Source organism: Scatophagus argus, chromosome 8, assembly GCF_020382885.2.
Source record: "Scatophagus argus isolate fScaArg1 chromosome 8, fScaArg1.pri, whole genome shotgun sequence".
Classification (NCBI taxonomy): domain Eukaryota; kingdom Metazoa; phylum Chordata; class Actinopteri; family Scatophagidae; genus Scatophagus; species Scatophagus argus.
Window position 1 is genome coordinate 2,502,658 of NC_058500.1, and position 27,601 is coordinate 2,530,258.

General features: G+C 41.1%; 1 protein-coding gene across 1 annotated transcript in view; it reads left to right on the top strand.

The window, feature by feature from the left end:
• Window positions 1–27,601, top strand: part of oprl1 (opiate receptor-like 1) — a 64,941-nt gene that overhangs the window by 23,162 nt on the left and 14,178 nt on the right. Inside the window, exons 3-5 of the mRNA XM_046397168.1 lie at window positions 21,731–21,818; window positions 22,024–22,206; window positions 23,473–23,563. Coding sequence (XP_046253124.1) covers window positions 21,731–21,818; window positions 22,024–22,206; window positions 23,473–23,563 — 362 coding nt within the window. The remainder of the gene's footprint in view (window positions 1–21,730; window positions 21,819–22,023; window positions 22,207–23,472; window positions 23,564–27,601) is intronic.

Here is a 27,601-nt window from a genome sequence, read left to right on the forward strand (position 1 = left end):
GCAAGATATCAAGCAAAAACTCTGACCGCTAATGTTTCGAAAAGCCCGTTTGGGTGAGGCTGGTGTGCTGCAGCCGAGAGGAGCAAAACAAACACTTAAATTAGATAAGAAGAAAACATCATCGAGGGGCCGAAGAAAGAACAAGAAAAGAGAGATGAATGCAACCGTACGGCATGTTGGGTAATTTAATCGCTGGTGTACGAATGCTGGTGGAAGAGGAGGTCAGTTAGAGACAAATGGGAGAAAGAGCTGGAAGAAGGAGAACTGAAGAGGACGGATGGAGGACGGAGACACCAGGGAGGGAGACGGCTAACGAGTTAAAGGTCTGGCCCTTTAATTGGGCACTTGTTGGGGCGGGGTGTTGGTCATGGACTGTTTACTCAAAACATAATCAGAAGCTGAAGTTTGTCAGACTAATCTAAGATGAGAACGCAGAGAAATTTGAAGTGAATCTCGACTCACTGCGGAGACAATTTGGACAAATTGTTCACTTTATCAGAAAAGTGCATGAAAGGAAAGAGGAATTTAGGTGGTAGAAATGAAAAAGGTAGAGAGGAAAGGGAGGAGAGATAGGGAAACAGAAAGGGTAAAACCTGAGAAGGAAAGAGTGAAAGAAGGGATGAGAGAAAAGACAAATGAGGGAGAAAGAGAGAAGAAGAAACACAAGAAAACAGAACGATAAAAGTTCATTTTATGCTTTTCAGTTGAGTCTGTGGATCGACAGGGAAAGAGCTGAAGAGTTTGAAGTGTGGAAACGAGACAGAAAGATTAAATTTGAGGAGGAGGAGGAGACAGGAGGCAGAGGAGGGAAAAAAGCAAGGAGGGAAGGGACAAAACAAGGAAGATAAAGATGTGAGAGGACGGAGAGGTGATAAATGGAGAACAGTGAGGCTCCTCAACCTGCATGGATCCCCTCAGGAGGATGAAGAGATGATTCACAGCCTTACAGCTAAACTCAGCAACAGGAATTCGCTGGATGAAGAGGATGAAATATGAGCTGGCTGAGAAGTCGGGCAACGGGCAGACTTTATTTAGGACTGATACAGTACAGGCCACACTGAGACTGTCAACAGTGTGGACATATGTCCAAATGCTTAAATGGGCCAATAATGACGTCTTTTTGTTTGGTTGTTTGTTTGTTTTAGCAATCTCTTAGCTAAGGCAGAAGTTATCCATCCATCCATTTGATATACTGCTTATCCTTCAGGGTCCCGGGGGGGGGCTGCTATCCCAGATCACTACGGACAAGAGGCGGGGTTCACCCTGGACTGGTCGCCAGTCAGTCACAGGGTTTGTGGGAGGAGTCTGGAGGTACTGGAGGACAGTGCTAACCATTGCACCACCGTGCCACCCAGGCAGAAGTTATAAACGTTCTCGTAAACGTTCTCAAGCTGTGTTAAAATTATTGCAGAAAGACAGATCATGGATCTGTACATAAGTAACACGATCTTAGACTTCCAAATTCAGCAAGAGGGCACCGTGAAGCAGGCAAATTAAATAGAAATGTGGCTTCACTTAAAATAAAACCACCAGCCACTGATTGTCTCCATGTAGCGTCTCATCAGTTCACCAAATGGGACAAAGCGAGCAGGTTAAACTGACAATCATGTCGTGTTAACATTTGAAATAGTGCATGCGGTACATGCAGTACATCCAGAATTGTGACACAATTCACCACACAAAGATGACTCGACTCAAAAAGCACTTTTGACGATATTCTCCTCTCAGATGATCCTGATTAGCAGCAGATAAACGGGCCACAGGTCATTTGTCTCTACCTCCTCTGCTCCACTATGTAATTAGATGGGCTTTGAATTCATCCACTGAGACATGGAGGACCATCAAACCCTATCCAAACTAATTTCACACATGATTACACCCGTGCCCTCAGAACAATAGTGTGATGATAGGCATGATGACGTGCACTCACACAGGAGATAATCTGGGATAGTACAGTTTGAAGTGAACACAGGAGTGACATTTTGAAAGATTTTCTGAAAGACAGCAGATCGAACAAAAAGGAACCCAGTAGAATCAGCTGCTTTTTGTTTGTTTTTGTGCATTTTGCAGCCAGTGTTCAGCCAGTTAAAGCGGATATAAAAACAAATGGGCAATTCATAGATGTTGTGTGCTTTGCTCTGTAAACACAAATGGGATTTATGAGAAAAAGAAAAGAAAACTGCATTTAGTAAAGCTCACAAAGGGGTGGATTTATTAACCCACTTCAAATGACGTCCATGGCTACATTTTTTTTTTAATCACAAATTTAGTCTTTAGACTTTTGAAGCCGCTGCAGTTTTGTTAATTTGAGTAAACTGCTGCTAAGTTATGGCCTTATATAGCTTGTGAATGTCTGGAAGGGACTAAAAGAGAAAGAAAAGCGTAAGTTCTGTATGCTATTCTCAACTTGAAATATGAGTCGAAAAAAACCACCCAAAATCTCAAGCCCTTCCTGCAAACAGAAGTAAATGGGAAGAAAAAGTTACGCCACCCTGTTAGCGCTTCTTTATTTATTTTTACCACACTGAGAATCCCTCCTGCAAGGCTGTGCTGCAGTGCTTTTTACCTTCTCCTCACAGATGCTCAATCAGTGACGCACAACCTTCTGCTGTGGGTCTCCGTCGGAGACGACAATCAGCTTCAGGTCTCATTTGTATACATTTCCATTCCCTTCTTCCATACGTAACAACACCCCGAAATAAATCAACCCAAAGTGTCATTTTGCCAGCCGTGCACATCAGTGAGTCCCCATTGTAAATTATCATGATGCTGACTTGTTTGACTTATCTGACTTGGTAAATCAGCCCCCACAGTGTCAAATCAGGAGCATCCAGCCAAGGATGGCGGATCCAATGCACTCAGCAGTACCTGGTACCCTCATGAATAAATGTATGAATACCTAAAATGACTGCCATCAAACTCAAGTGAAAGTTTCTGAGGGAAACTTTAAAACCTTTGCTGGCTTTTTTCCAGACAACACTGAAAAGAAACTTTCTTAATGCTGCAACAACCTTACTTCCTTTCTATACACACACACATACGCACACACATGCACGCACACAGACACACAGACAAGCGAAATGGACTGTGTTTTAAGCTCTGATCTTGCATGAACTCTTCAACCGCAAAACCCTTTCCAGATCTGAGGATTACTCGACTTCTTTCTGATTTACACGTGCTGCCGTTATGACGACATTTTCGGTCGATGCTCATATAATTTGCATCATTGCAAAAATCAAAAGACAAAGATCGTCTTGATAATAATAATAATAATCATAATAAATGCTTACATGTCATGCAAACAAAATAAAACCACTAATGTGTGAGAGTGTTTTATGCAAATGGGATGAGTAAAACAAGGCAATTAAAGATTTCCACAGCAGGAAGCAGAGTTCACAGTGCACTGCTTTTTGTGTCAGGACACCTCAGTCTCATCTTAAATCTTTTCGGTCGGCTCCAGCATGCATATCTGCTCTGTAAATCCTGTGTTCTCCTGTTAGAAAACAATCACAAACCGAAAGCTGATCCAAGAAAATTAACAGAAACATTATTTTCATACAGCCAGTCAAACCTTTGCAGTCTTCACTTAAATCGTCAGAGAATCCAGAGCCACAGACAGGCACAGGCCAAATAAACATCCACCAGAGAGAAGTTTGCCACCAACTCCAGTCTGCAGGCTCGAAAGCTAATAAAGCAGCAGCACATTAAGCAGCTTGCACCTGCTAATGTCACTTTGAATGCTGTTGTGGTCCTTTACTCTTCAGTACAACTAACAGCAGTTGTAGGCTGTAGTGCCAGACAGCCGCCGACAGTGAACTCCAATAATGAAATACTCTTCCTTAAAATAATAAAGAAACTATTAAGGAAAAAAAAACATGTTGACATTTTTTACTCCAAAAATGGATGACTAAATGTCATTTCAACTGGCTGAGCTCTTTTTCTCATTCACCAGCAGCTTGCTTATGATTACAATCCACTAACGTGACTCACCAGTCAGCTGGTTTTCTTGTTTTCTACTCTTTTCTCACAAGAATTTCTGAAGATTTGTCATCATACATGACTATCATCTTCATTGGTGGGTTGGGACATGTGAAGGATTGCATTAGCAGCTAACATGTTTGCTAACTTAGCTAACAAAGAAATATTGGATGGTCTTTTCAATGCTAAAGCAAGATTAAATCAGTTAGGTTTGAAAAACCCCAAATTGTTTGTAGTGGTTACATCACAGTGAACAGATGGAAGTAGTTTGGCCTGCCCACAAAGGTTCTCCTGTAAATGTTACCACTGAATCACAAAACTGAAAATGTGGGTGGTGATTCAAAGGTAATAATACACGAAGGACAAAGAATGGTGAGATGGAAACATCAGCTCTGTAGGCTAGAAAAGACTGAGGAATGAAAAGCAATGCTTTGTGCTACATTAGGAGCAGGAGGATTTTCTGAGCACCAGGAGAAACTCAGTAACACTGTCATTACAGTGAAATAAACCTGTGGCTGCACAGGAAACCGAACAAAACAGAGTTCAGCATTTACAAATAAGAAAATGGTTAATTTCTTTGTGACCAGCAAAGTTTCTCTGTGGGTGATTTTGTCCCAGACTTCTGATTCCCAAAAATGCTGCACAAAAATATTGCTTTCCCTGACTTGTTATCATACATTACCATGTGTGACACCAGCGACAAATGATGCATGCATTGTGTGTTGCACTGAAATTACTCCAGAGATGTTTCCAGCTGATCTCAGTTTGCATTATAGTCTTCCAGACAAGTAAGTATTTTTAAAAACACGTTCACTGGCGGAAAAGAAATGAGCAGGCTCTCTCAGCTCTACCACAGTCAGAGCTGCGAGAGCATGGGAGGAGGAGGAGGAGGAGCGCGAGAGAGGAAGAGCTTTAGAGAAGGATGAGTACGGCTCAGAGAGAGGAGGAGAGGTGACGGGGTCCTTTAATGGCTATAGAAACTATCCTGTAATAGAAAGGTCACAGGTCCATCCCCTGCAGCCACCGGGTCTTCGTCAAAGACCCCGATGAGGACACTTTGCCTGCTAGTGGCTGACAAAAGCCTGGCGGTTTCGTGATAATGCACCGTATTTGCAGTCAGCAATCTGTAATGCTTTTGGCATAGCATTCAGCAAGGCTGGCCAGCTAGCAGCAGCGATGAAAAGGCTGTCAGGTGAGGAGATGCTGGCTGACCGAGTGCACTCAGCACCTGGATTTATAGAAAAATCATTCATTATTTACAGGATGCCGAGGGCCTGCGCTGCACACCGACTGCACCGCTGTGGAGGAGGGGGGGTTGTTGCATGACTGCAAGTGTGCGTGCGCGTGTGTGTGCACGTGTGTGTGGATGTTCACAGGCATGCAGATGCTGACAGCGGCAGAAACTGACAGAATGGCAGGTGATGCTCTAATGAACAACTCATCCCAGGGTGCAACCTCCCTCTCACTGTAATATCGTCAGATCTCAGTTCGTGACTCTCTTTTCAAGATAATGAGGCCAGCATTGCACCTTCTGTGCACATGATGGGGGTGTATGTGTGTGATAGGCAGAGGGAGAGAAGGCCTTTGTGTGTTCGTGTAGTGGTCTTCAAGGGCCCTCTGAGTGTCTTATAACTGATATCATGCTACAGGTCTGTGCCTGTCAGCCTGATCAGGTTACATTTGCACCACAAGCCTTCATGCTTGATTTCCATTTACTGCTCAGATCTGATTTTTTTCTTTGACTAATCGCTTTACTATTTAAATGCAGCCTTTATCCGTTTCCACCTTAACTGATTTGCCTGTTCAAAAAGATGTTGCAACACATCTGTAATTATGGCTTTTTGTGGAGCCTTCGCTGTTCCTTCTGCAGGTGTGTGTGGACGCAGTTGGAACCAGGAAGACTGTGATGTGAACAGCTTCACAGAAACAGATTTCACAGTTACTCCTGTCACTTACTTGGGCCTGATGTTCACCTGGAATAACACGGTAGTCACATGCATTTTGACATGTGTGTTCAAATTGATTCCACAGTGCAAAAATCATTTTAAGAAATGATTTTATTGTTATGGTTTGGTTGAATTGTTTCCACTGGAACTCATTTCTACTGATGACGTAGTGCTTATTTTGACTCCAACAAACTGCTTAGGACAAAATGAACACGTACTGGATCCATGCATCAGCTCAAACCGGAAACTGTTGAAGTGACAGGTTACTCCAGAGAGGTCAAAGTGATGACTGGTAGAGCCTTGAACCTCCATTAGGTCCATGTTGAAGGGAAAGCCAAGTTAGCGGGGATGCGGAGGGTAAAAAAGAAAGGAGAGAGAAATACTATGGAGGTGTGAAACATTCAAATTGTCATAATTTGATCTGCTTAAAAATGAATTCAGTGAAACTGAGGTTGTTTACATTGGCCTAAGCAGCCTGCAGAGTGCACGCAGTGTTATTCTTCAGGTGCTTTCAAAAATCCTCAAGGCTGCTTAACACCATCAAGGTTTTGAGCTTCATTCACTGTGGAGGCTGACATCAACTCTGCAGGCACTGAGGGTAAAAGCAGCCATGTAGTGTCGTGTTAAGCCACAGCATTTCAGAATAACTCATTTATCTGAGCCACTGATAAATGCCAACGTTCTTTTAGCAAATGATTTGAAAACCTCTTATCTAATTTGCTTCTGAATCACTCAGCTGATTACAGATCAACAACCTTTTCAAAAGCAGGTTCATGTGTAAGCACTTGTATACCTGTCCTCCATCACCGCCGGCAACAGCACACCTTCTCCTGTTTAACATGTCAAAGCCAGACAGCCACTTGGAATAAATGTATTCAAGTAACGTAACATTTCAATCAACACTTCCTTTGCAGGTACGTTCTGTTTTAATACAACTGACTCAAGTTTTTCAATGGAAGCTGAAATGAACATGAGCGAGAGTCCTTCCAATCATGTTTCCACTATTTGAGTGTTAGCAAGATACTTAACAAACCTGAAACTGATTACAAAGAAGCTTCATCTAATTCCACTGACAGGCCAACACCTTATCACAGTCATTAATGATTTTCATTAATTACTTAAAAGGGAAGCCTAAACAGCTGGACGCCCCCTGGTGGCTGGCTGCAGTACAGCTCATAAACTCCTCCCCCTCCATGTTTGCAGACGGGACATGAGCCAAACTAAAAACTGAAAAGTAAATAAATCTTTTCCAAAGATGGTTTCTTTCATAGGTAGTTCTTTACACACTGCTGAATGCTTGTGTTTATGGGATATTTTAGTTTCATTTTTGTACAGTGGTAGGAAGTGAAGAATCATTGTTGTCTGTCTTTATGTGTACATATAACAGCAATTCTGTTCTGTGTAAATCAAGAACATTGCAGATGTTCATTTCTCTATTGACCAGTGCTGATATTATCTACTTTCATTATAAAACTACAGCTCAACTGAACAGCAGCCACCAGCTGAACCACTCTCTTACAGCAAACCAAACCAATGCAGCTAAGAGGCTGTTTTGCTCTGAAGAGAAAAACCTTGAAAGTAGCTGCTCATATCTGGAGGCATCAAACTGAGTTGTAGAGGACACATTAATTGATTTCCATTTTTTCTACTTTATATTGTGAGTCTTTAAATGCATCCTTAATCAAAATACCTTCGTCGAGTGTAGTTATAAATTAGCAGCAGGCCTCGTTAGAAAACAGTGAGATGTGCTGTGTCCTTAGAATAAATCAAGACTGCTGAGGTAATGCTGATATCGTATCCATAAATTCAGCTTTGAATTACGTTTTTCTACGATGTTTGTTCCTTTGAAAAAACAGAGTGTGGACCTGGGGGATAGAAGTGGAGGATTTGATTCATATTGTTATCAGTGGACCCCTCTAGATGGATAATTAAAGCACTGATGGTGTTTTCATGCTTGCTCCACATTGTCAGGTTTGGGCTCAGACAGGACTCAGACACAGAGACAGTGGTACTTTCTGAGCTGTGAAACTTACAACAAAAACTTCACTCATAAACAGAGGCAAAAGAGCAGGAAGAATACTCAAAGGGCTGTGATGAAGGCGAGGATCACTGACACAAGACCAGGGAAACGCAGACTATTTGAACACATGGAGGTAATGGGGAACAGGTGGACACAATCAGGTAATCAGGAAAGACAATCAGAGACACATGAGGAAGGGCAAGTGACCCGAAACGAGAGGAGAATTACTCTTCAAAATAAAACAGGAAATGACAAGACATAGACCCAAAACAAGACAAGACCTCACTGTGGTGCGACACACAACCTCGTTTGAATGTTTTGTGAACTTTTGGCCATCCAGACTAAACTGTGCTAACTTTGCAAAGTTCTGTTTTGTAAGTTAACCTTCTTCTTGTTTGCAAAACTTCTTGGCTTTCTGTAAAGTCTCGGTGCAGGCTTTTGTTGTGCATCAGTCTCTGGTTGCTAAAGAGGCATTTTTGACGCTTCTGGTGCATTCATTTGGCTTTAGTTTACTTTCCAGACCATACTTGCTCTATGACAGGAGTATTAAACAAGAAAGGAATTATGGAGCTGTATTGAATTGTTTTCTCTTTTTTTTACAGCTTCAAATACTGAAAGACTCTTTGATAATATCTGCATTTTTCTGTCATTCACAATTTTTCTAATAACTCTGTGTCCTCCTCCTTGTCCTACAGTCTCACCACATAGAAGATGATCTCTAGCAAACAAATCTAAGAATATACTACACAGTGTGTTCACGTCCTTGTTGAGTGACAGAAGGAGGACGGACAAAGAAAGCATGAAACAAAAGTGACAAACGCCTCAAACAAGACAAGTGAGATCGAGAGGGAAGGACAGAAAGAGCAGAACAGCCACAGCTGTGATCTTTCTGAAGCGTCAGACTGAGTCTAATTGTCATCTTCATGTGCGTGGTTTACACTAACAGTTGGCCAGATTTTGTTCTGGTGGAAAAATTTCCCTCAAGAGCTTATTTAGGACTATGCTTGAACGCAACTTAATTAGTGTTAAGTATCTTAACACTGTGGTTGTGAATTTTTTTGTGACCCTTTAAAATGAAATGATGTCTGTTCATGATGAGGAAAATGGTGATTTTTGTGGTGTCCTGGACATGAGACGGCCTGGAAGTTTACTTGTTTTGTAATATCTTCATAAATATGAATGTAATTGCTATATTTTTGTATATTTTATACATTTCCACATTAATGAATAGCAAAATCCATGTTTCTGTGGATCACTAGCTACAAATCACAGTTGCAATAGTGTTCAGAGCAATATGTGCAATTATTTCAGCCATTTCAAATCAGCATAAGAACGCTACAATGACGTCAAATGGCAGCAAGGGAATCTTGATGAAAGCTCTTGAGATCTCTTGACAACTGAAGAGTAATGTCAGTGCTGTCGAGCCTGGCCAGTGTCTCATGTTTCATAGCAAAGAGATCTCACACTAGCGAGTCCAGTCCTGTTATCTTTCAGTTTCTCGTCTCTGGCTTGGAGGAAAAATGTCCCATCTGTGTCCCTTCCCCTCACCGAAATTTCAGTGTAGCCAGTAGGACCGATCTTCCACTTCTCATGCAGTGAGGCTGAGAGCAAACCCCTCTCCTCTTCACTCCGCGGTGAATTAAACTGATTAGATCATAAAACCTTCCGTTGTGCAGCTGCGGCTCGCTCTCGAGAAATGCTCATTTCTAAACATTTCAAGACTGAAAGTAATCATCGAAATAAAAGACATCGTGAACCACTCTGATTTTGCACGATTGTGGTTTTGAGCAGCTGAGGTTTGCACCAAAAGGCACAGAGTACTGCCATAGAACTGCCAAGTAAAGTAATAAAAATATTGACTGTATATACAATATACAGAGCGCAGCAAGGCAAAAAAACACTCCTTAATATGCCAAGTTAGTTGAACTGATTCAAGTAGGGGTTTTTATTAATCCTCTAAATCTGCAGCTTATCGATGGGAAGAGTTTCAGACCTAAAGTGAACAGATGGTTTGCACATTCTGCACAAAGACATAATCACTCATTCTTTAACGGGCCATATAGTGACTTTTTCTTGGACCAGGTATGTGGTTCATAAATCCGTTAGTCGATGAGGTGGGTGGAGCAGGTCGATGGCACGGTCATCATGACCGGTGAGGCGGTTTGTGCAATTTGGCTTTGTGGAAAACCTGCTAGTCAAAGATCTGATAAAGATCTGAGACTGTGGGGCAGCCTGCCTTACCAGCCTCCGTCAGTATAACTCCCTGATGTCCAGGTTACCACACCGACCAATCGTGGAAAAACAAAGATCAAAAACTCAGGTTGCAACAGTCATTAGGATAGAAAAAGAAGTGTTTATTTTTACGTCTTTGTGAAGATGCCTGGGGTTATTTTGCCGGATGAGAAAGGACATCTTTCCTCCTCTTCTCCCATTTTCTTTCACAGCGTTAGCTAACAGCATCAGGGGAAATTACTTTCAGCTGCTGCTTTCAAGAATGTACTCCAAGAAAAAGTCCCTCCTGCTGACAATTGATTATTCTTACCAGTCTGGAGGTTATTTGATGTACTTGTGTGAAAGATAGAAATCCTGAGAACATCAGTGCACAGGAATAGGATGTAATATCTTAAAATGCACCATGGACAATTACCAGAAGATTGATTTTTTGATTTTCTTTTACACAAAAGCCATATTTCTTATCTTTGCAATGAAATGGACCACTTTTGTTAGAACTTCAACAGCCAATAAATACATGTTTGAGGAGAAATGTTGCTGTTGGTTTGAAGCCACTTCTAGTACCAATCAATAAATAAACACATGAAGTGGAACTCACACATAAGGACATAAAGCCTTCTGTTTTGTGTTTGATGTGACATTTATTTTTCACGCATCCGGTACGTACAGTTGTACATATTTGTTATTTAAGAAGATTGAACCTCATCTAGTGTATTTTAAATTTAAAGAATGCAGTTCATTTAGTGGTTTCAGGATGTGAAAACAAACCTGTTCGATGTGACAGAGGAGGCAAATAAGCAGCACATCAGACGTCCTTTGTGCTGCATCAGAATATCTTCTGAGATATTTGTTCTGTGGAGTAGCTGATCCCGGAGTTGTTATGGCTCTTTATTGTGCACCATATTATTATTTTTTTTTCAAAGCGTGACAGTGACTGTTCTTTCTGTTCAAAACAAGGAGACAAACACAAAAAAAGAGACGTTCCCGGTGGACAAATGACTCCCTTTAAAGGAAGGACTGCAGTAGCCAGACTAGCTGCAGTAGCCATTTTACATGAAAAAATAAGAGAACATGAGGGAGGAACACAACGAGAGTCGTTAGAACTGTGTGTGTGTGTGTGTGTGTGTGTGTGTGTGTATGTGTGTGTTTCATTTCCTTTTATGTTCACATAATAAAACGTGAGAAATTAAGGTACAAAGGCGCCTTCAGATGCTGTCATGTTAAGCAGGTTCACACAGAGCCTCCTTATCAACATCCTGCTATGTAAGTGGGAACCGTTTGACAGCTCCAGGTTGTGATCTAAGGTGACAGAAAATGGTGGACTTGACTTGAAAATGTGTCAGCTTTGTCATGTGATCTTTTCTTGCTCTTCTACATGGTGCTGATACACAGGAAAAAATCGTTTGATCACATTTTTTGAAACTACAGTATATTGTTCTTATTATTATTATTCTCATTATTATTGTTGTTATTAACAGTCGGTACCACAGGTTAAGTTTAGTCATCTATTTTGATGCATCCAACTCCTGATATTCCCATACCAGCATTGGATGGAAAGATTTATTATGTGTGTGTGTGTGTGTGTGTGTGCAGGCATCAGTCTGACTCTCCATAATCAAGTGCGACCTGTGGGACTGGAGGAGGAGTTCTACCCTCACTGAACTTTACCTTATTAGCCAATAAAATCTCGCTGTTTTATTGCCAGTTAGACTGTTTATAAATTACACTCATTGCGTTTGAAATTGGAGGCTGAATGGACGTTAGCGACAATAAAACGGTGAAATTTTATTTTCTGATTGCGTCATGGAGGTTCTAGCACATAAATAAACACCTTCACACAAACATATTTTGACATGAATATGAATGACATGAACACTCTGACATGCAGACATAAAGGCTTTGCATGCGGTTTTGCGTTTCATATGAGAATGGCCTATTGGAGTTTTGCCCTTCCAGTTGAGACAGCGTTCAAGTTTCAGGTTTATTGGCATAGAACAACATCACAAAGCAATTCAAAGTGCTGTGCAGAGTGATAGAACAGTTCAAGTTGCGACTGGTATTTTGAAGGCATCAGAGTTCAGGAGCGCATGAAAAGCACTTGCAGAGCTGTCGTAAACAGCTTTATCAGTTCACACAGAGAACTGATGCCATTTAACAGAAAAAGGAGGAGCTGTTTTCAAGCTATTCTGACACACCAGGACTTTGGAGTCCATGTTTTGATTTTCAAAGTGCTTTTCAGGGACTTCATGACCCACCTGGATCACTACTTAAAAGTGTTGTGTTGGGAGTGAATAGCTTGGAAAGCCTGAAAACTCGTCTCTCTGTCATCCTTCTGCTCCATATCAACCTCCTCCTCCTGTCTGATGATGAAACAGCTTTTTTTCTGTCTGTGATTTCAGCTCTTATTTCACAGATTCTTCTGCTGGCACTTCTAGTTAAACGGGAATTTCATTTATGTTCAGGGTTTTATTGTTTGTCACTCCAATTATTTGCTTGTCATACTAATTCAAAGGGAAATGAAGACAAGATACTGTTGTGCATATTTCGTTTGTTGCTCAAGATGACTGATTTAGAGCCTAAACTGTTAAAAAAAGGATGTTTTTTCTTTAGTGTGGAGGACTTTGTGCAAAAGTGTGTAATCAGAATTCCTTTATTTATCCCCAAGGGAAATTCTTTAAAGAAGGTGAACAGTTGGGCTAATTTTGACATTAACACCAAAGGAACAGACAGAAAGATCAAGTTTGCCAAAGCAGTCGTACTTCTCTATGCACATAAAATATGTACAAATCAAAAAACCAAATCTCTCACACGGAAACACAAAGACAATTGAGTCTCCTTGTAGTGGGCCAGTTTTGGGATGTTGAGCTAGTGGAGGAGGATACTATAATGTCTAAAGCATTAGAAATCATCCTTTTGGAATTTATCCAAATCATTTTTTTTCAGTCTTCAGAAAAAGTAACTCATCTTGGAAACCTTAAGGTGACAGTTAAGCCCAAAACCCAAATGCTCATTTTTGCTAACGATCCACCAATTTTGTTTTGGTGTGCATTGCTGAGGTTTGAGGGTATCAACTGTACAAATGTCTTCCTTCTCTTGATGCCACTTTGCTTGTGGTTTTCAAAAGAATATTTGAAAAACCCAACAGCAATGTCGAGTCACATACCCAAGATAAGACCACAGACCTTGTTGTTATCAGTTTCATGAACTGTTTTCTTTTTGTTTTAAAGCACAGAAGGAAACAAGCAACGAGAGCCAAGCTAACTAAGCTAACTACATGTCATGGCTCAGCCGAGAAGGACAACATGCATGCTAAATCCCCTTTCAGCTGAGGCAGAAATAATACATCCTTTGGATAGCTTTCAGAGATGCTCAAAGACCTTGATGAATGGGGCTTATGATGCCACCAGAGGACAGCTGTGATAGTGACACAGGTCCTCCTCATCAGCTGGCAGTTGTAAGTTGGATTATGTGATTGTCGTCTAGAAAGGCTTTCCTTCAAGAGTATTTTCCTCTGAAGATATGCAGGGATATGAACGGCCTCATACTGTAGAAGCATAGGGATAAACAGGTCTTATTGAATCTGTGTCTAAGGCACAGAGGAAGGGAGTAGATGAGACCCAACGAGACGCAGGAGAAATAAAAGGACTCAATTTAAAAGTGATGCTTATCCAGCAGATTTGACAGAACTGAAGGGTTCTGCGTTGTAATGACACTTTGCTGCTTTGGGAGACGGTGTGACCTGGTGCTTCTTAGACTGTCCTTAAATGTAAAGTTTATCAAGTTGACAAATCATAGTCTACTTCATGCGTAACTCTGTAAACCACTCAAACGAACTAAAGTGCAGAAAGAAGTTCTCCAGTGTTCAGAAACATTTACAGCTTGCTGTAGTTATCTTTTGTCATCATATAAAAAGCTTCTGAAGGCGAAGGAGGAGTGTGGGCAAACTTTTACTTTCAGTCTGATCATGTTTCAGTCATCTTTGTATAATTCTGTGTGTAGGGGCAAGTTTGCTTTATATGGTTTGCTTTTATTCTGCAAGCTCCAGTTGTATTTCAGAAGTTTACATAATCTCACTGCAGAAGTAGTGCGATTCATTCTGTGTAGAAAGAATTCATCAAATAACTTGTCAGTCATCGAATTAAGCTTTGGACGGCATGTTGCATTGTTGTCTTTGTGTGTATTTATGTTACACATTTTCATTAACTGACTCACAATGAATATTTGCTTTTAGATCCACAAGGTTATCAGCAAAGCATAAAAAAATGTTCGAAAATTTGTTCCTCTGGTCATGTGGAGAGCATTTTTTAAATTGGTTAGCTTAGCTTAAAGATGTCTAACCTGACACTCTCCAAAATCCAAAGCCCAAAAACATGCCTTATAGAAATGTTACCTGGTTAAATTATATCTATTATATATTACACTTTTAACACAGAGACATGAGAGTATTCACATCTCACTCTCAGCAAGAACACAACTAAGTGTTCCAAAATGACAAAATACTCATTTTAACCCACTTTTAGCCTTCTTTCCTTTAGGGTTAGGGTTAGGGTTAGGGTTAGATATTAACATCAATTAATTAAAGTTCATTGAGTCAAAGAGAAAATGTAAATTAGATGTTCAGAAACATGTAAAGCATTTAAAGAACATATTTAACAAACTGGATTGGATTGTATTGGTTATTATGTAAAAAATACATACAAAGCATTAATTTCCATCAAAGTGGTAAAGATAATTACTTTAATCATTTCACTTTGCAAGCCAGGTGTTCTGTCCTACTAAATGATCCTTGTTAAGTTCATGGTCTGGTACACACTTGATACACACGGGCACAAAACCCACTGCATGAGCTCAAGAATATGTGCACACACATACGCACACACATTTGTGCCAGTGTGTGACAGCTCATTCAAGCTGACACAGTGCAGACCGGCAGTTTGTGAATAATTCAAAGTGATTATTAATATTTGAAACCGAACAGCACGGCGGATGAAAGAGTCGTCAGATAGACTCCTTTCATCCTCCTTCCTACTTCCTCCACCCTCCGTTAATGGAGAGAAGAGAAGCAGAGTGAGGAATAGAGAGAAAGTCTATCAGAGACACACATGGGAAGAGATGAAGGCAGGAGAGTGCGATTGATGACGGTGAAGTCGGAAAATAAGCCCCAGATGGTGCAGTTTTGGTGAAGCCAAAACAACAACATCATCTGCAAACAAAAGTTACATGACCGTAAATATTTCTCAGGTCCAATCAGGATCAAGGTGTAGCATCCTCCAGACTTGACCATCTCGTCCATGGGCCCTTTTGGCTCCAAAAAAACCGAGGCAAGTACAGCTCTAATCCCAAACTCGAGGATTCAAAACAAGGGTAACGTCACAGAGGTTCGGTCCAACAGTTATTAGACAGTCTGTGAACATGACTCAATGTTATGTCACACACGTTTACATTGAAAATGTAATTGTAACCTACACAAATGCTTCCTGCGCAATAAAAATACACATGACTTTTATTAGACACATTTAATTTTGGTGAGTAACACTGAAAGTAAACATAATTCTAAGGTTTTTAATCCAGTGGTGCTGTTGCTTTGCAGACATTCAGTCACCAGCTGATCCAGAATTCAAGTCAGGTCTACTCGTGTGAAACATATCTGCACATGCTATCAGCTTGTGATCTCTCTTCTTGTAGATGTGAGGGTTTATTCTCAGTCCTGTGAGGGGAAAGAAAAAAAATTAATTAAATCACGGTATAAATTGCAAAATCTTGACCTTGTAGCCCTCAATTATTTGCCGTGTACCAGCGGATTCAGCACATTTCATTATCAGCCACAAATGTGTTTCCTGAAAAGTTCACAGGGCTAATCCATTAATTGTCTTTATTAATAACAGGATCAAAGTAACACTCAAATGTAAGTGAAAGGTCAGGAAGAAAAAATAAGTATGAACGTCAAGAGTGAAAGATGCAATCCAAGAGGGAAAAGAAAGAAAGAAAAAACAAAAAACTGAGACTGTGATGCAAAGTGAGCTGCAAAAATACAGACAGAAAGAACTTAATTATTTGGTACGACTCATTTAACATAAAATATTAGTACAGCGTTATGAGCCCGCTGCTCCGTGCTGTCGTTGTTGTTTGTAAGCAGGGAGACAGAAGTGATTTTTACAGTAGCTGCGATAAAATTCACATCAGTCACGCAGGAAACACAGTTAGTGTTTCCATCTTTTGCTCAGGTTGTTTGGCTGAGCGATCTTACCTGCCTCAGGTGGCACCAGAGAAGACGACAGTTTGTCTCGCAGTGAGATTTCTGGTTCTGGTTCTGTTCTCACCTGAGCAACGAAATGTCATTAAGAATGCACTGAATGAGCGTGTGAAGAGTGACATGCAGCATACGGCTGCTGGATCACATGCTTACAAAGGACTTAGAAGTGAAAAAAGGAAAACACTCATTAATTTGCAGCCTATTATGTTTGCACAATTAATGGCTGCAAATCAATCAGTGAACTCCACTTGCTTCTTTTCAGCATTTGCTTTGAAAGGTGACAACATGGAGTCAGGACTGGTACATTTTAAAATGCACTTAGTACTTTTTGCTCTGACGCAGTGTCGTCTCCACTCTGCAGTCTCACTCAGTGTCCTACTCACAACTCAGTCTCATTGGTCACACAACATGAGTAACAGCCTGTCGACACTGAATAATCGGAATTTGCAAAGTAACTCAGGACTAAAGTTTAAACACAGTGGAGTTAAGCAGATTAGAGTTTCACAGTAGAGTAGAAGCATAGCAAAAAGTTAAAATACCAAGTGAGTAAGTGAAGTGCAAATATCTTAAAATTGTGCTCAAGTCCAGTGCTTGAGTATGCTGTTCTTAGTTACATTCTAACCATGGATATTGTGTATTTCAAAAGTGAGATTTCAGTGTTTATTGCATTGTGTCTTGGTTCCAAGTATCAGTGATCAGCTTCTGGACTATTGATCATCAGTATGCGTGTCAGTGCTGAAAAATCCATGCTGGTCCATCTCAGCAGAAAAGTTCAGCTGGATGGCTTTTGCTTGAACCAAATTCAGTTCAACATCGGGTTTATATGTTTGTTTTTTTAATCTGAGTTGTATTGGATTTACAGGCATATTGGCCATTAGCCATATTTTACATGTTAGCCACTGCAACTTAGCTGTATATAAACATGACTTTTAGGAAACGGGTCAAGTTTTGGGTGTTTCCACTGGTTAAATTTTACATCCAGTGTTAGTATTAAGTGTCAGTGGAGGAAGTGCTTTGTGGTTTAATATTAAGAGAAACAAAAGATGTGAATGATGTGCAGGTTGTGGTTGTGGACGGACATGTGAGGACTTGAGTCTGGTTGGAAGACTGGAGTTTGTGTCCTGTCACAATCGAACCTTTAAAGTTTGCCTTTTTTTAAATGTATGACCATCATTTCTGTTGCCTGACCTTTAAGTTTATTATTTGTTTTGGAGAACCTTTCAGTATGAACCTTCTGTGTCGCTGGGGCTGGGAGCTGCAGTAAGCTGGCATTAGCTTGCAGATTGGATTTTGTTCAGAGGACAGTACCAGCCTCAGTGTTTGTGTGAGGACACTGAAGAAGACAGAAGTAGTCCAAAGAGACTTAGAAAGAGAGCAGAGGAATTAAGTGGCACAGTGAGAGAGGCATAAAGCAGTAAAACCTCTTTAATGGATGGCTAAATATTTCATGCTTATTTTGGAGATTGTGGAATTCCTTGAGTGCAGACAGAGAGCGAATGCTAACCGAGTGCAAGAAATCAGCGTGTCTCAGCTGCATTTCAGGAATGTGGGTATGATGAAGTGAGGGGGCGGAAACATTCAGACTGACTGCTCAGCTCACACAGCTGTGCGCAGTTTGAATCTGGAGAAAAGATTTGATCCTCGTCACATGACTGGTGTTTCACTTGATTCTGCCACCTGTTCAGTTTTTCTGTTCTCTGCTTGATTGTTCTGATCTTTGAACTTTTTTTTATTTAAGTCAGTAAGATGAAGCATGAGAGAGTTTGTGCCCTCATCTAACACTTCCTTCAATTTGCTGCTGTCACACACACAAACACATTAATTATCTCGCACGCGTGACTCATTTGTCTGCCTTTATATTCAACGTCAAGTCGTCATACAGCCTGTGCTTTCTCTGTGTGCATGTAAAGTAATTAAGATGAAGATGAAGATGAAGCAACAGCGTTGCAACTCGTTACATCCTGTTTCGACTGCAGAGCTGCCTGAAAGTTGCTCTCTTTGGAATTAAATTAAAAAGACGATCAGTCATACAGAACACGTTTCCCATTCGTCTCTGTAACAAGAATATCTCTGCTGGATTCAGTTAATTCACAGTGTATGTTTCTGACCACAGCTTCTCTTTGCTTAGGGCTCGCCTCTCTGTCCTCCCCTCTCTCACCTCTTTATTTTTCTCTTCTGTGCTGCTGCCACCACCACCGCCAGGCGCTTTGAACTCATAATTAGAATGCAATTATAGTTTCAATGAATGACAGAGAGGGACACAAAAAGAAGGGAAGAAAGAAAATGAGGTGGTGAAGGGAACAGTGTTCAGTGTCAGGAGACTCTTTCAGTAGAGATAGGGAGAAAAATAAGAGAGAGAGACTGTTTCTGAGCCGGAGAGGCAGAAGGCCACAAGACATGAGAGAAGAAAAGATGTTCTGAAGAAGAGAAAGACTCAGCGATACAGGGTTTGGCTTGTCCCCGATGTAAAGAGGGGAGGAAAGCTGAACAGCTATAAAATATTCTCTCTGAAGACTCTCCTGCCCACAAGTCTTCAGTATGCAAAGAGAAGGAGGGAGGGGATGTAAAAGAGGTGGAGATGGAGGACAAGGAGAGAGATGCAGGATTAGGGGAGATGAAGCAAGATATAGAGGACAGAGAGGAGGATGAGGAAGGAGAATGACATGGAGGAAGGCAAGGAGAGAGAGACAGAGATAAAGGTGGAGGTGGGTGGAGAGGGGGAGAATGGAATGAGCTGAAATATATTCTGAACGTGAGGTGGATGAAAGAGGGCAAAAGATGAATAAAAAGTAAGAGTCAGAAAGGATGGAGAGGAAGTGAAGAAAGGGTGCGAAGATGCAGAGAAGGAGGAAGGCAGAAGAGAAATGGAAAAATATGCAGTGGAGAACACAAAGACAAAGTGTTCTAAGTGAGAGTGAGTGGGTGGAGGAAACAAGTCTCAGGTGTTAGGAATTCGCATTCAGCCATTTATTTTTGGAGGCAGAGTAGCGAATGAATTGATTGAGTCAAGTCGATCTTCATATCCTCTCTGTATGCATGTGTATGTAATCCACAAAATGTGCTCCAAAGTTCAGTTTAAAATAATGAGGCTGGTAGTGATTTGTGCTCCCCACTTTATGGCAGCGAGTTGCACAGTTTTGGAGACATCGGCTGTAGAGACGTTTGCCCTCTCTGGGACGTAACGTTCTTGAATTTCCCTCGGGATCAATAAAGTATCTATCTATCTATCTATCTATCTATCTATCTAAAAACGATGCAAACAGTAATGGCGTCCTCCTTGGCTGAGCTGCAGCGTTAGTTAGCCAGCTCAGTTAGCTTGTAATTCTCCAAACACCTTTTCTCCATCCGTGTAATGATACAAAACTATCAATAATGAGTTTGTTTTTTGTTTTTTTTACTGCAAAAACAATGAAACAATCAAACAAGATTTTGTCTTCTGTTTCTTTCAGCCTTGTGATCAGTTTTTGTCTTTGTAAAATAATTAGACAGTGTATTGTTTTCTATCCGACATCTAGCACACTGATTAAATTAGAGATTTATTTACATCTAGGAGATAAACATGCTTAAGATTTCCATTTCTTGAAAACAAAAAGCTACTCTAAAGACTCAGTTAGCGGACGCACCTTATGAATCTTTGCTCATAGTGGAGTAATTTAGAAAAACCTACATGCTTAAGGCTCTTGTATCTGCAAGTTTATTTTCAGAGTGAAATAATCACAGTAAGATTGACCCACATAAAATAATTATAAACAGACTTTAGGTTCATTTAAATAATATTGTGAAATACATGTTTTGATTTGACGGTCAAACACGACGTCATTCATCAGGTCTTTTGTCCTTCTTATGCTGCCCTTTTCACAGCTATTGGAACCTGTGCTCGCCTTGCAGCTGTCTATTGAATTCAGACAAAAGGTATTATAAAAGTACTGAAAACTAATTCAACTTCCTGAGACATGCAGATTCAATGCAGCTGGATGAAAGACCTTAGAAAGAGCTGAGGACATAGAGGAAAGAGAAGAGGAGGAATGACACAAAGAGCTGTAAGCCAGGGAAAGGTAACGCGAGGGGTGAAAGGATAAAAGGCTGAAAGACACAGATGTTGAGATGCAAGGGAAAAGACGAGCGAGAGACTAGAAAATAAACAACGAGAGCGGCGCCTGCTGAAACTGAAACAAAAAAGAGGACATGAGGAGGGAAGAGGAGGCAGAGGAGGTGATGGAGAGAGAGAAAGACGGGGTTGTGTTCAGGGAGAAAAATGGGGGAGAGTGCAAAAGAGCCCGAAGCCAAACTCAATGAAGGAGGAAGGGGGGAGGAGGCGGGAGGTGGAAATGTTTGACTGCAATGCGTTTCTGTAAAGTTTTATCCAGGGCAGCTGAAGCAGAAAAGCCTTCAGTGTGGTTTCAAACTAAAGTGGCAAAATGATACACACATACACACACACAAACCCAATGAATTAGTGACTAATTAATGACTTTCATCATAAAGTTTTATGAGGATATTCTGTGGCTGCAGAGGCAGATTTTTTTTATTACTGTCCAGACCTCAGACCTCCTTTTTACCACAACATTAACAACATACTGTGTGAGGGATCAAGAATACAAAGAGAGGAGAAAAGAGAGAGGCAGGCCAGCAGGATGAAATAAAAACAAGGAGATCCCCGAAGGCGAAGCAGACATTGGACCGTCAGAGGAGTCTGTACCCCCTCCAGTCTGCCACAGACAACAGCAAACTGAACCTGACAGGAACAAAACCACAGAACCAGGACAACGAAACAAAGTGGCTACGCAAACCACAGGTTCACATCAGGCTGATGCTGAGGCCGAGACCACTTCACCTCAGGGGACTAGACGGATCAGGACAAAAACCACAGACGAACGCCACTGGTCACCCAGCAGACAAACTCCACTCCTGCAGATAGACTAAATGGTATCAGGCTGGGTTCAAAACCTCGAAGGTGCTAAACAAGGCGTAACACTGCGACGTTTAAGGGTTTGAATCCCACTGGGGTCACGGATGTTAACATTGTCCTCATTTCCACTGCTGCAAGATGCTTTGGATTAAAGCGTCCACCAGATCTCATTCTGAGCAGCAGTTTAATCACCAGCGCTCCCAAACGCTCTGTATGCAGCCACACACAGTGTCTCTTTGTTATGCAGACTGGATAAAGTCCTGCAGACATTTATTAAGGTGTTGAAGGTGTGTGTGTGTGTGTGTGTGTGTGTGTGTGACCCACAGCCAAATGAGCTGCCTGCCTCAGGTTTCCTCATTTGACCCAGCTTTTTGTGTGTCTTCTCTCCTCAGGTACACAAAGATGAAAACGGCCACTAACATCTACATCTTTAACTTGGCTCTGGCTGACTCTTTGTTCCTGGCTACGTTACCATTCCAGGTACGACTGGAATCGACCGCTGCTCAATCCTGAAATTATATTACAGGAGAAAAGAAGTTTTTCCTCAACCATGATTTAAATTTCACATACTAACATAAAGATTCTGTTGGTTTCTATATGACTGGTGTTTCATACTTGAGACGAGGTTGACTTCTGCCTCCAGTTGTGTTTCCATGTTCATCTTTTGATTTCCGGATGTTTCCAGGGCACGGACGTGTTCCTGGGCTTCTGGCCGTTCGGTAACGCTCTGTGCAAGGCCGTGGTGTCGATCGACTACTACAACATGTTCACCAGCACCTTCACCCTGACAGTGATGAGCATGGACAGATACGTGGCCGTCTGCCACCCTGTCAAAGCGCTGGACATGAGGACTCCTCACAAGGCCAAGGTAAAGGTGTTTCATTTCATCTTTTCATCTTCTCACCTCCTTTATTCTCCCCGACGTGAGATCAGATCATCGGCTCACTTCAAACGCTGCCAGATCACGAACCCTTTAAACGGTCTCTGTGTTGTCAAGCTGGGCAGCGTAAAACATAAAAATAGATTGATACAGGTGTGATGCTGACTTCTCATGGTCTTTAGTCTTCTCATATTTAATGAGATGGTAGTTTTTTCCAGTTTACATTAAGACTAAACGGGAAATCAGACTCAGAATCAGGCAAGGCTCACATCGCCAGGCAGCTCTGCCTTTTCGGCGTGTGATATGTGTGTCTGTTTATATCAGCATGACAAGTAAACATTGAGAGCCTAAAAAGAGCCCAGAAAGTCTTATTGAAGCTTCAAGAAGCCTTATTGAAGGCTTATTGAGGCCCTTTTAGGCTCTGATGAAAATATGACAAAACACTTAAAGATAACAACAGATGATCTTCAAAGTTTTGACAGTTTTTCTGTCCGGTCCTCTTCTTCACAGTGATCCTTTCAGATTGCTCTTGTGTAAAAATGTTAACAAGTTTTACATCAAAGGGGAGCTTATTAACGCCTGTTTATTGGTCCTGGTGAGTACGACTGCATATGCGAAAAGGTAGCATGAAGCCTTTTGTGGCTGCACAGAATACGTGAAGTGAGTTTATCAGTCCTCTGTAGATCACTTCTCATCTCAGCTTGAGGCGAGCAGCTCACAACATTAGCTGCTGCTAGCATAGCACACCCAAATCTTAGGGCTGTCAGCAGTCGGGGTGCATTGTGGGTAATATAACCACTCAGTTTCAGAAAAATGAAAAATGCATGCTCATAAATTTTCATTTTTTTAAACAGTTCATCATGAGTAGGAAAATGAATTGGTGGACTTTTTAAGATGAATTTTTCTCCTGGCAGCCATTTTGGCTCATCAGATTTGGTGATGCATCTGAATAATGTCATAATTATTAATTATAAAAAATAAGTAATAATAAAACAAAGCAGGCCATGTAGTGATTGCAACTCATCAAACTCAAGTGAACAAAATTATTTATTAATTATTTTTTTTTATTATAGTGAAGGAAGGAAAAGGGAATGTGAATGTTCACCCACAGACTCACTGCACTGATGGAAAACCTTGTTCTTGCCAAGTCATTTCATATTTGCAGACTGAAGGGTTAATGAATGATGCTTCTTTCTATGTAATCAGTCTGCCTGTCCGTTATTCACCATCACCACCCTGCTGTCATGTCCTCAGGTGGTGAATATCTGTGTGTGGGTGTTGGCTTCGGCCTTTGGTGTCCCTGCTATGGTCCTGGGAAATGTAGAGGAGGAACAGGAGCATAACAGTAAGTGACACCCACACACACACACCCACACACACACACACGTGGATGCACCTTCACCACATGTGTTCATGTGATGTAAACAGCCTTACGGCAGCATGTACCACTGCAGCAGCATAAATGCTGTACGCTCACATGCATTTTCCTTCTGACTGCAACTGGGTGAATTTTAATGTCTGATTAATATGGAAAACAATACACAGCTGTGTAAAGAGTGCGACACAGCTTTCACTGAATTATTTTATTGTGTGCTGCTGAAAAAGGGACAAAATAGCTTGATTACAGGAGGTTTTAAACGTGTTGTTGCTGTCACAGTTTTTATTGCTCTTATTGCACAGCATCATACACGTTGTTGCGCGACGCCCCTTTTCGTCTTCTCTTCACATTTTCAAGTTCAGAGAGGTTTCAGCCTGGCTGCCTGCCGTCCTCCATGTGATGCTCCGTGTTGTGAACGTCACACAGCAGGTGCACATTTCTGTCGGCCCAAACAGAAACACTTCCAGCTCTTCATCTCGCCAGTCAGCACAGGTTACGCCGACAGACTGATGTGACAGCAGCGTGAGTCAGCAGCAGTTATGTTTAGATTATTAAAAGCTAAATGATCACCAGTGATGTCCACTTGAAGACTGAATTCAAGTCTTTGGATCGGGAGCCTCCAAAGTGAAGCGAGTTCACTTTCTGACCCACGCCGAGCCCAGCCTTGAATGCTAATCAGACCTTTTTTATGGGTGCCTCTTGTGCATGTGATCTTCACATGAACTGCCCCAACGTATTCTGGGAAAAGTTCAAATTTGATTCACTTTGAGTCCAAGCTGCAGGATCTGAGATTCAGAGATCAGAAATCAATAAACTGTTTTCTGAATTTATTTTTCTCAACTATTCATGATATTTAGCTTTAGATGCAGCTATAAGGTTTGTTAGACAAACGCGACAGCTGGCAGTGTTCCCTTTGTGCCTGGCAGATCTGAGGGAAATAAAGGTGTTATATTTCATAATCCGAGAGTGTAGGATCTGACTTACAAATAGCTTTTAACAACATATCAGTATTTAACTATTAATCATAATTTGTTTTAACTTTCCTCCCTGTTTTTGTGTTTCACTTGTTTGCATGCCTTTGTGGCACAAACACACACACTAACACACACACACACACACACACACAGTGTAGACTGGAAAAGGAAGTAGTTTCCTGCAAACACAGTAATAATCAGAAAGCTTTCATCAATGAGCAGTTTGAGCAAAGAGGAATGAAAAGGGAGTCCCAGCTTCAAGTCTTGACTCGTGCAGGTCACACATCGCAAAACACGGAGCAGAATTCTGCTTTTAATAAATGATGAAGTCAATGAGGAGCCCTCGCACTTAATTAAGGCTTCAGTGGCAAAACACATGACTGATGCAGCCTGTGAGAGAAATTCTTCTTTTTCTTTATTTTACAGTTTGTTTATTAATTGTCCATATTCACAGAATAACAAAACACATCAGGTAAAAAAACAAAAAATACACAAAATAAATCATAAATTAATAAATCAGCAATTTAAAGAGTAAATCACATATAATAATAATAATAACAATAATAATAATAATAATATTTCACATTTCATGCACAAAAAAAGCTACAGAACTGCTGTGTTCTTACAAAATTCTGAAGTTTATAAAAGCACTGCCGAGGCCTCTTTAATCACGGTTCCTCTCCGTCTCTTCGATGGCTGATATCACCTGATGGATAACAGCAGCTTCATTCTCAGGTTGAAATCGACTTCTTTCATTTCTCTTCTTATAACTGCTTATCAGTTTCTGCTGAGTGGATCCAGCTGGGTCCTTCGTCTTTATACTCCCTGTGTGTGTGTGTGTGTGTGTGTGTGAGTGATCATCTCTTTCTAACACTCACATATTTATTTAGTACATTTAGTACAGGACACGCAAACACACACGTATATATTTATAGTCTAATATTAATGGAAAACTCTTGTGGTGGAACAGATTTTTAGTCTGTGTGTGTTTCAAAGCAGTGCATTAACCATAAAGGGTGGTGTGAGCATGATGTGTGTGTGTGTGTGTGTGTGTGTGTGTGCGTGTGTGAGATATCTGATCGTGCTGGCAGCCTTGGATATCATGACAAACTAGCTGCCGAGTCTGGAGCTCACAGATGGCAGCTCTTCTCCTAAAAAGGCCAAAAACTTCAAAGATCTGCTCAGTCGCTATGGTAACAAGTGCACAAAGACGCTCATATGATCATAAAGGGGGGACACATTAAGTTTATACAAACCCAAAGCAGGAAATGACCAAACTCTGTCATCATCAGGTAAACGGGTTGTTAATCAACACTGGCATGTCAACATGTCGTCAGCAGCTGCTCAGATGTCTGCTTCATAAAACAGAATTTCTGGCCTTCCATTGTGTTTTAGAACAAACAAATTCCTGCTCAGCACAGTTTTGACTCACTGTGTGGTCAGCTGGCTTACTCATCTGTGTTATGACAGAGTGACTTTATTCTTTATGACGTGTTTAACTAACGTTAGGAACGACAGTACGACTAAACAATCGTGTTCCAGTCTACCATATGAAAACAAATGTATTATTTGTTCGCTTGAGTGTCCCAAAGCTGGTGATTTACATCCATCCACAGCAAGATCACAGTTAGTGCGGTTTTTAATCATGCGAAGGCCAAAAGACATTTAGATGTCCCCGTTGCAGGTCCCAGCTTCATCACAACCAAATCAATCCAGATCCGATTATCTCAGCAACTTACATTGACGTAAAAGTTGGTATGAAAGATCATCATCCCAACAGTTTTGGTCATCTTTTGACGTTTCCTCTCGTGCCAACAACAGGCTAAAATGTCAGCTGTGTGCACAGCTTGTGTGGGAAGCAGCAAGTCTTCATCTCTTTGTTAGACGAACAAACACTTCCTGAATGAGTTGCTTAAAAATGTGAAGTTAGAGACCCAGATTTTTCTTTGGGGGGGGCAGATTTTAACTCATAACCCAAATTCAGTCATGCACAGACCTGCAGAAAGTCATGAGTGCTCTTTTTGTCCCTCAGGTTTGAAAGCAAAATACTTTTCTAGTGCAACTATTTCAGAATGCGACTGCCAGACCGCCAACAGGCTCCAAAAGAGGACATCTTGCTATTCCACTCTCTCTTCTGCCCTTCACTTGCTGCCTGTCAGTGTCAGAACTGAACTTTCTGCTGATTTGTGTGGTCAGGTTCCTGCTTGTCGGTGAACTGATTTCCCTTCTGAACGTGATCGAAGCCTCTGCCGTTCCAAGTCACACTTTTTTTCACCCCTAATTCACATCGAAACTCTCTGCGTTTTCTTTGTTCGATGCACAAAGTGGGTCAGTCCTGAGATGAAAAACAACAATAATAACTTTTATTTTTAGGCTGATGCTGAACAGAATGAAAACTGTAAGTGAATGGTGTGTGATTTTCCAGATGCGCACTGATAACACACCATTTTGTTATTTAGTAGAGTGATATGCTGTAGCCAGCAGGGGAATAGGAGCTCTCATGGTCTAACATTGATCCAGTCTCAGCCTGTACCTACAGCCTAATCCTATAATCATTTTTATTAGTCTCCTCGACTGTAGCTGAGCTCCATCTGCACGCTTCCCTCTGCTCTCCTGCTTTTCTGTTTCACTTCCTCTTTGCACATCTTCTCTCTGCTCATAGTATTTCTGTTTTGCATTTCTTTTTTCCCCATCTTTAGCCTCAAATCCTTCCCTGCACATTTTTCCTTCTCCTTCCTGTCTCCACTTCCATCCCTCTTTCTTTCTTTTGATTCCATTTCTTTCGCTGAATTTGCTTTATATTGTAATCCCATACAGTTCCTCTCATTTCTTTGTCATCTCTTTATTCGCGTTGCTCTCATCTCAGTTTCAAATCTCATAGAAATAATTTCCTTCTTGTTCCATTCACGCTCAGTTCATTTCAGTCTCGTCTGTTATTTCATAGGAGTGGATCGGATTCTCTTTAAGACACGTCAGCAGTGTGAGTAACTTTAGCATCCATCCATCCATTTTCTATACCGCTTATCCGAGG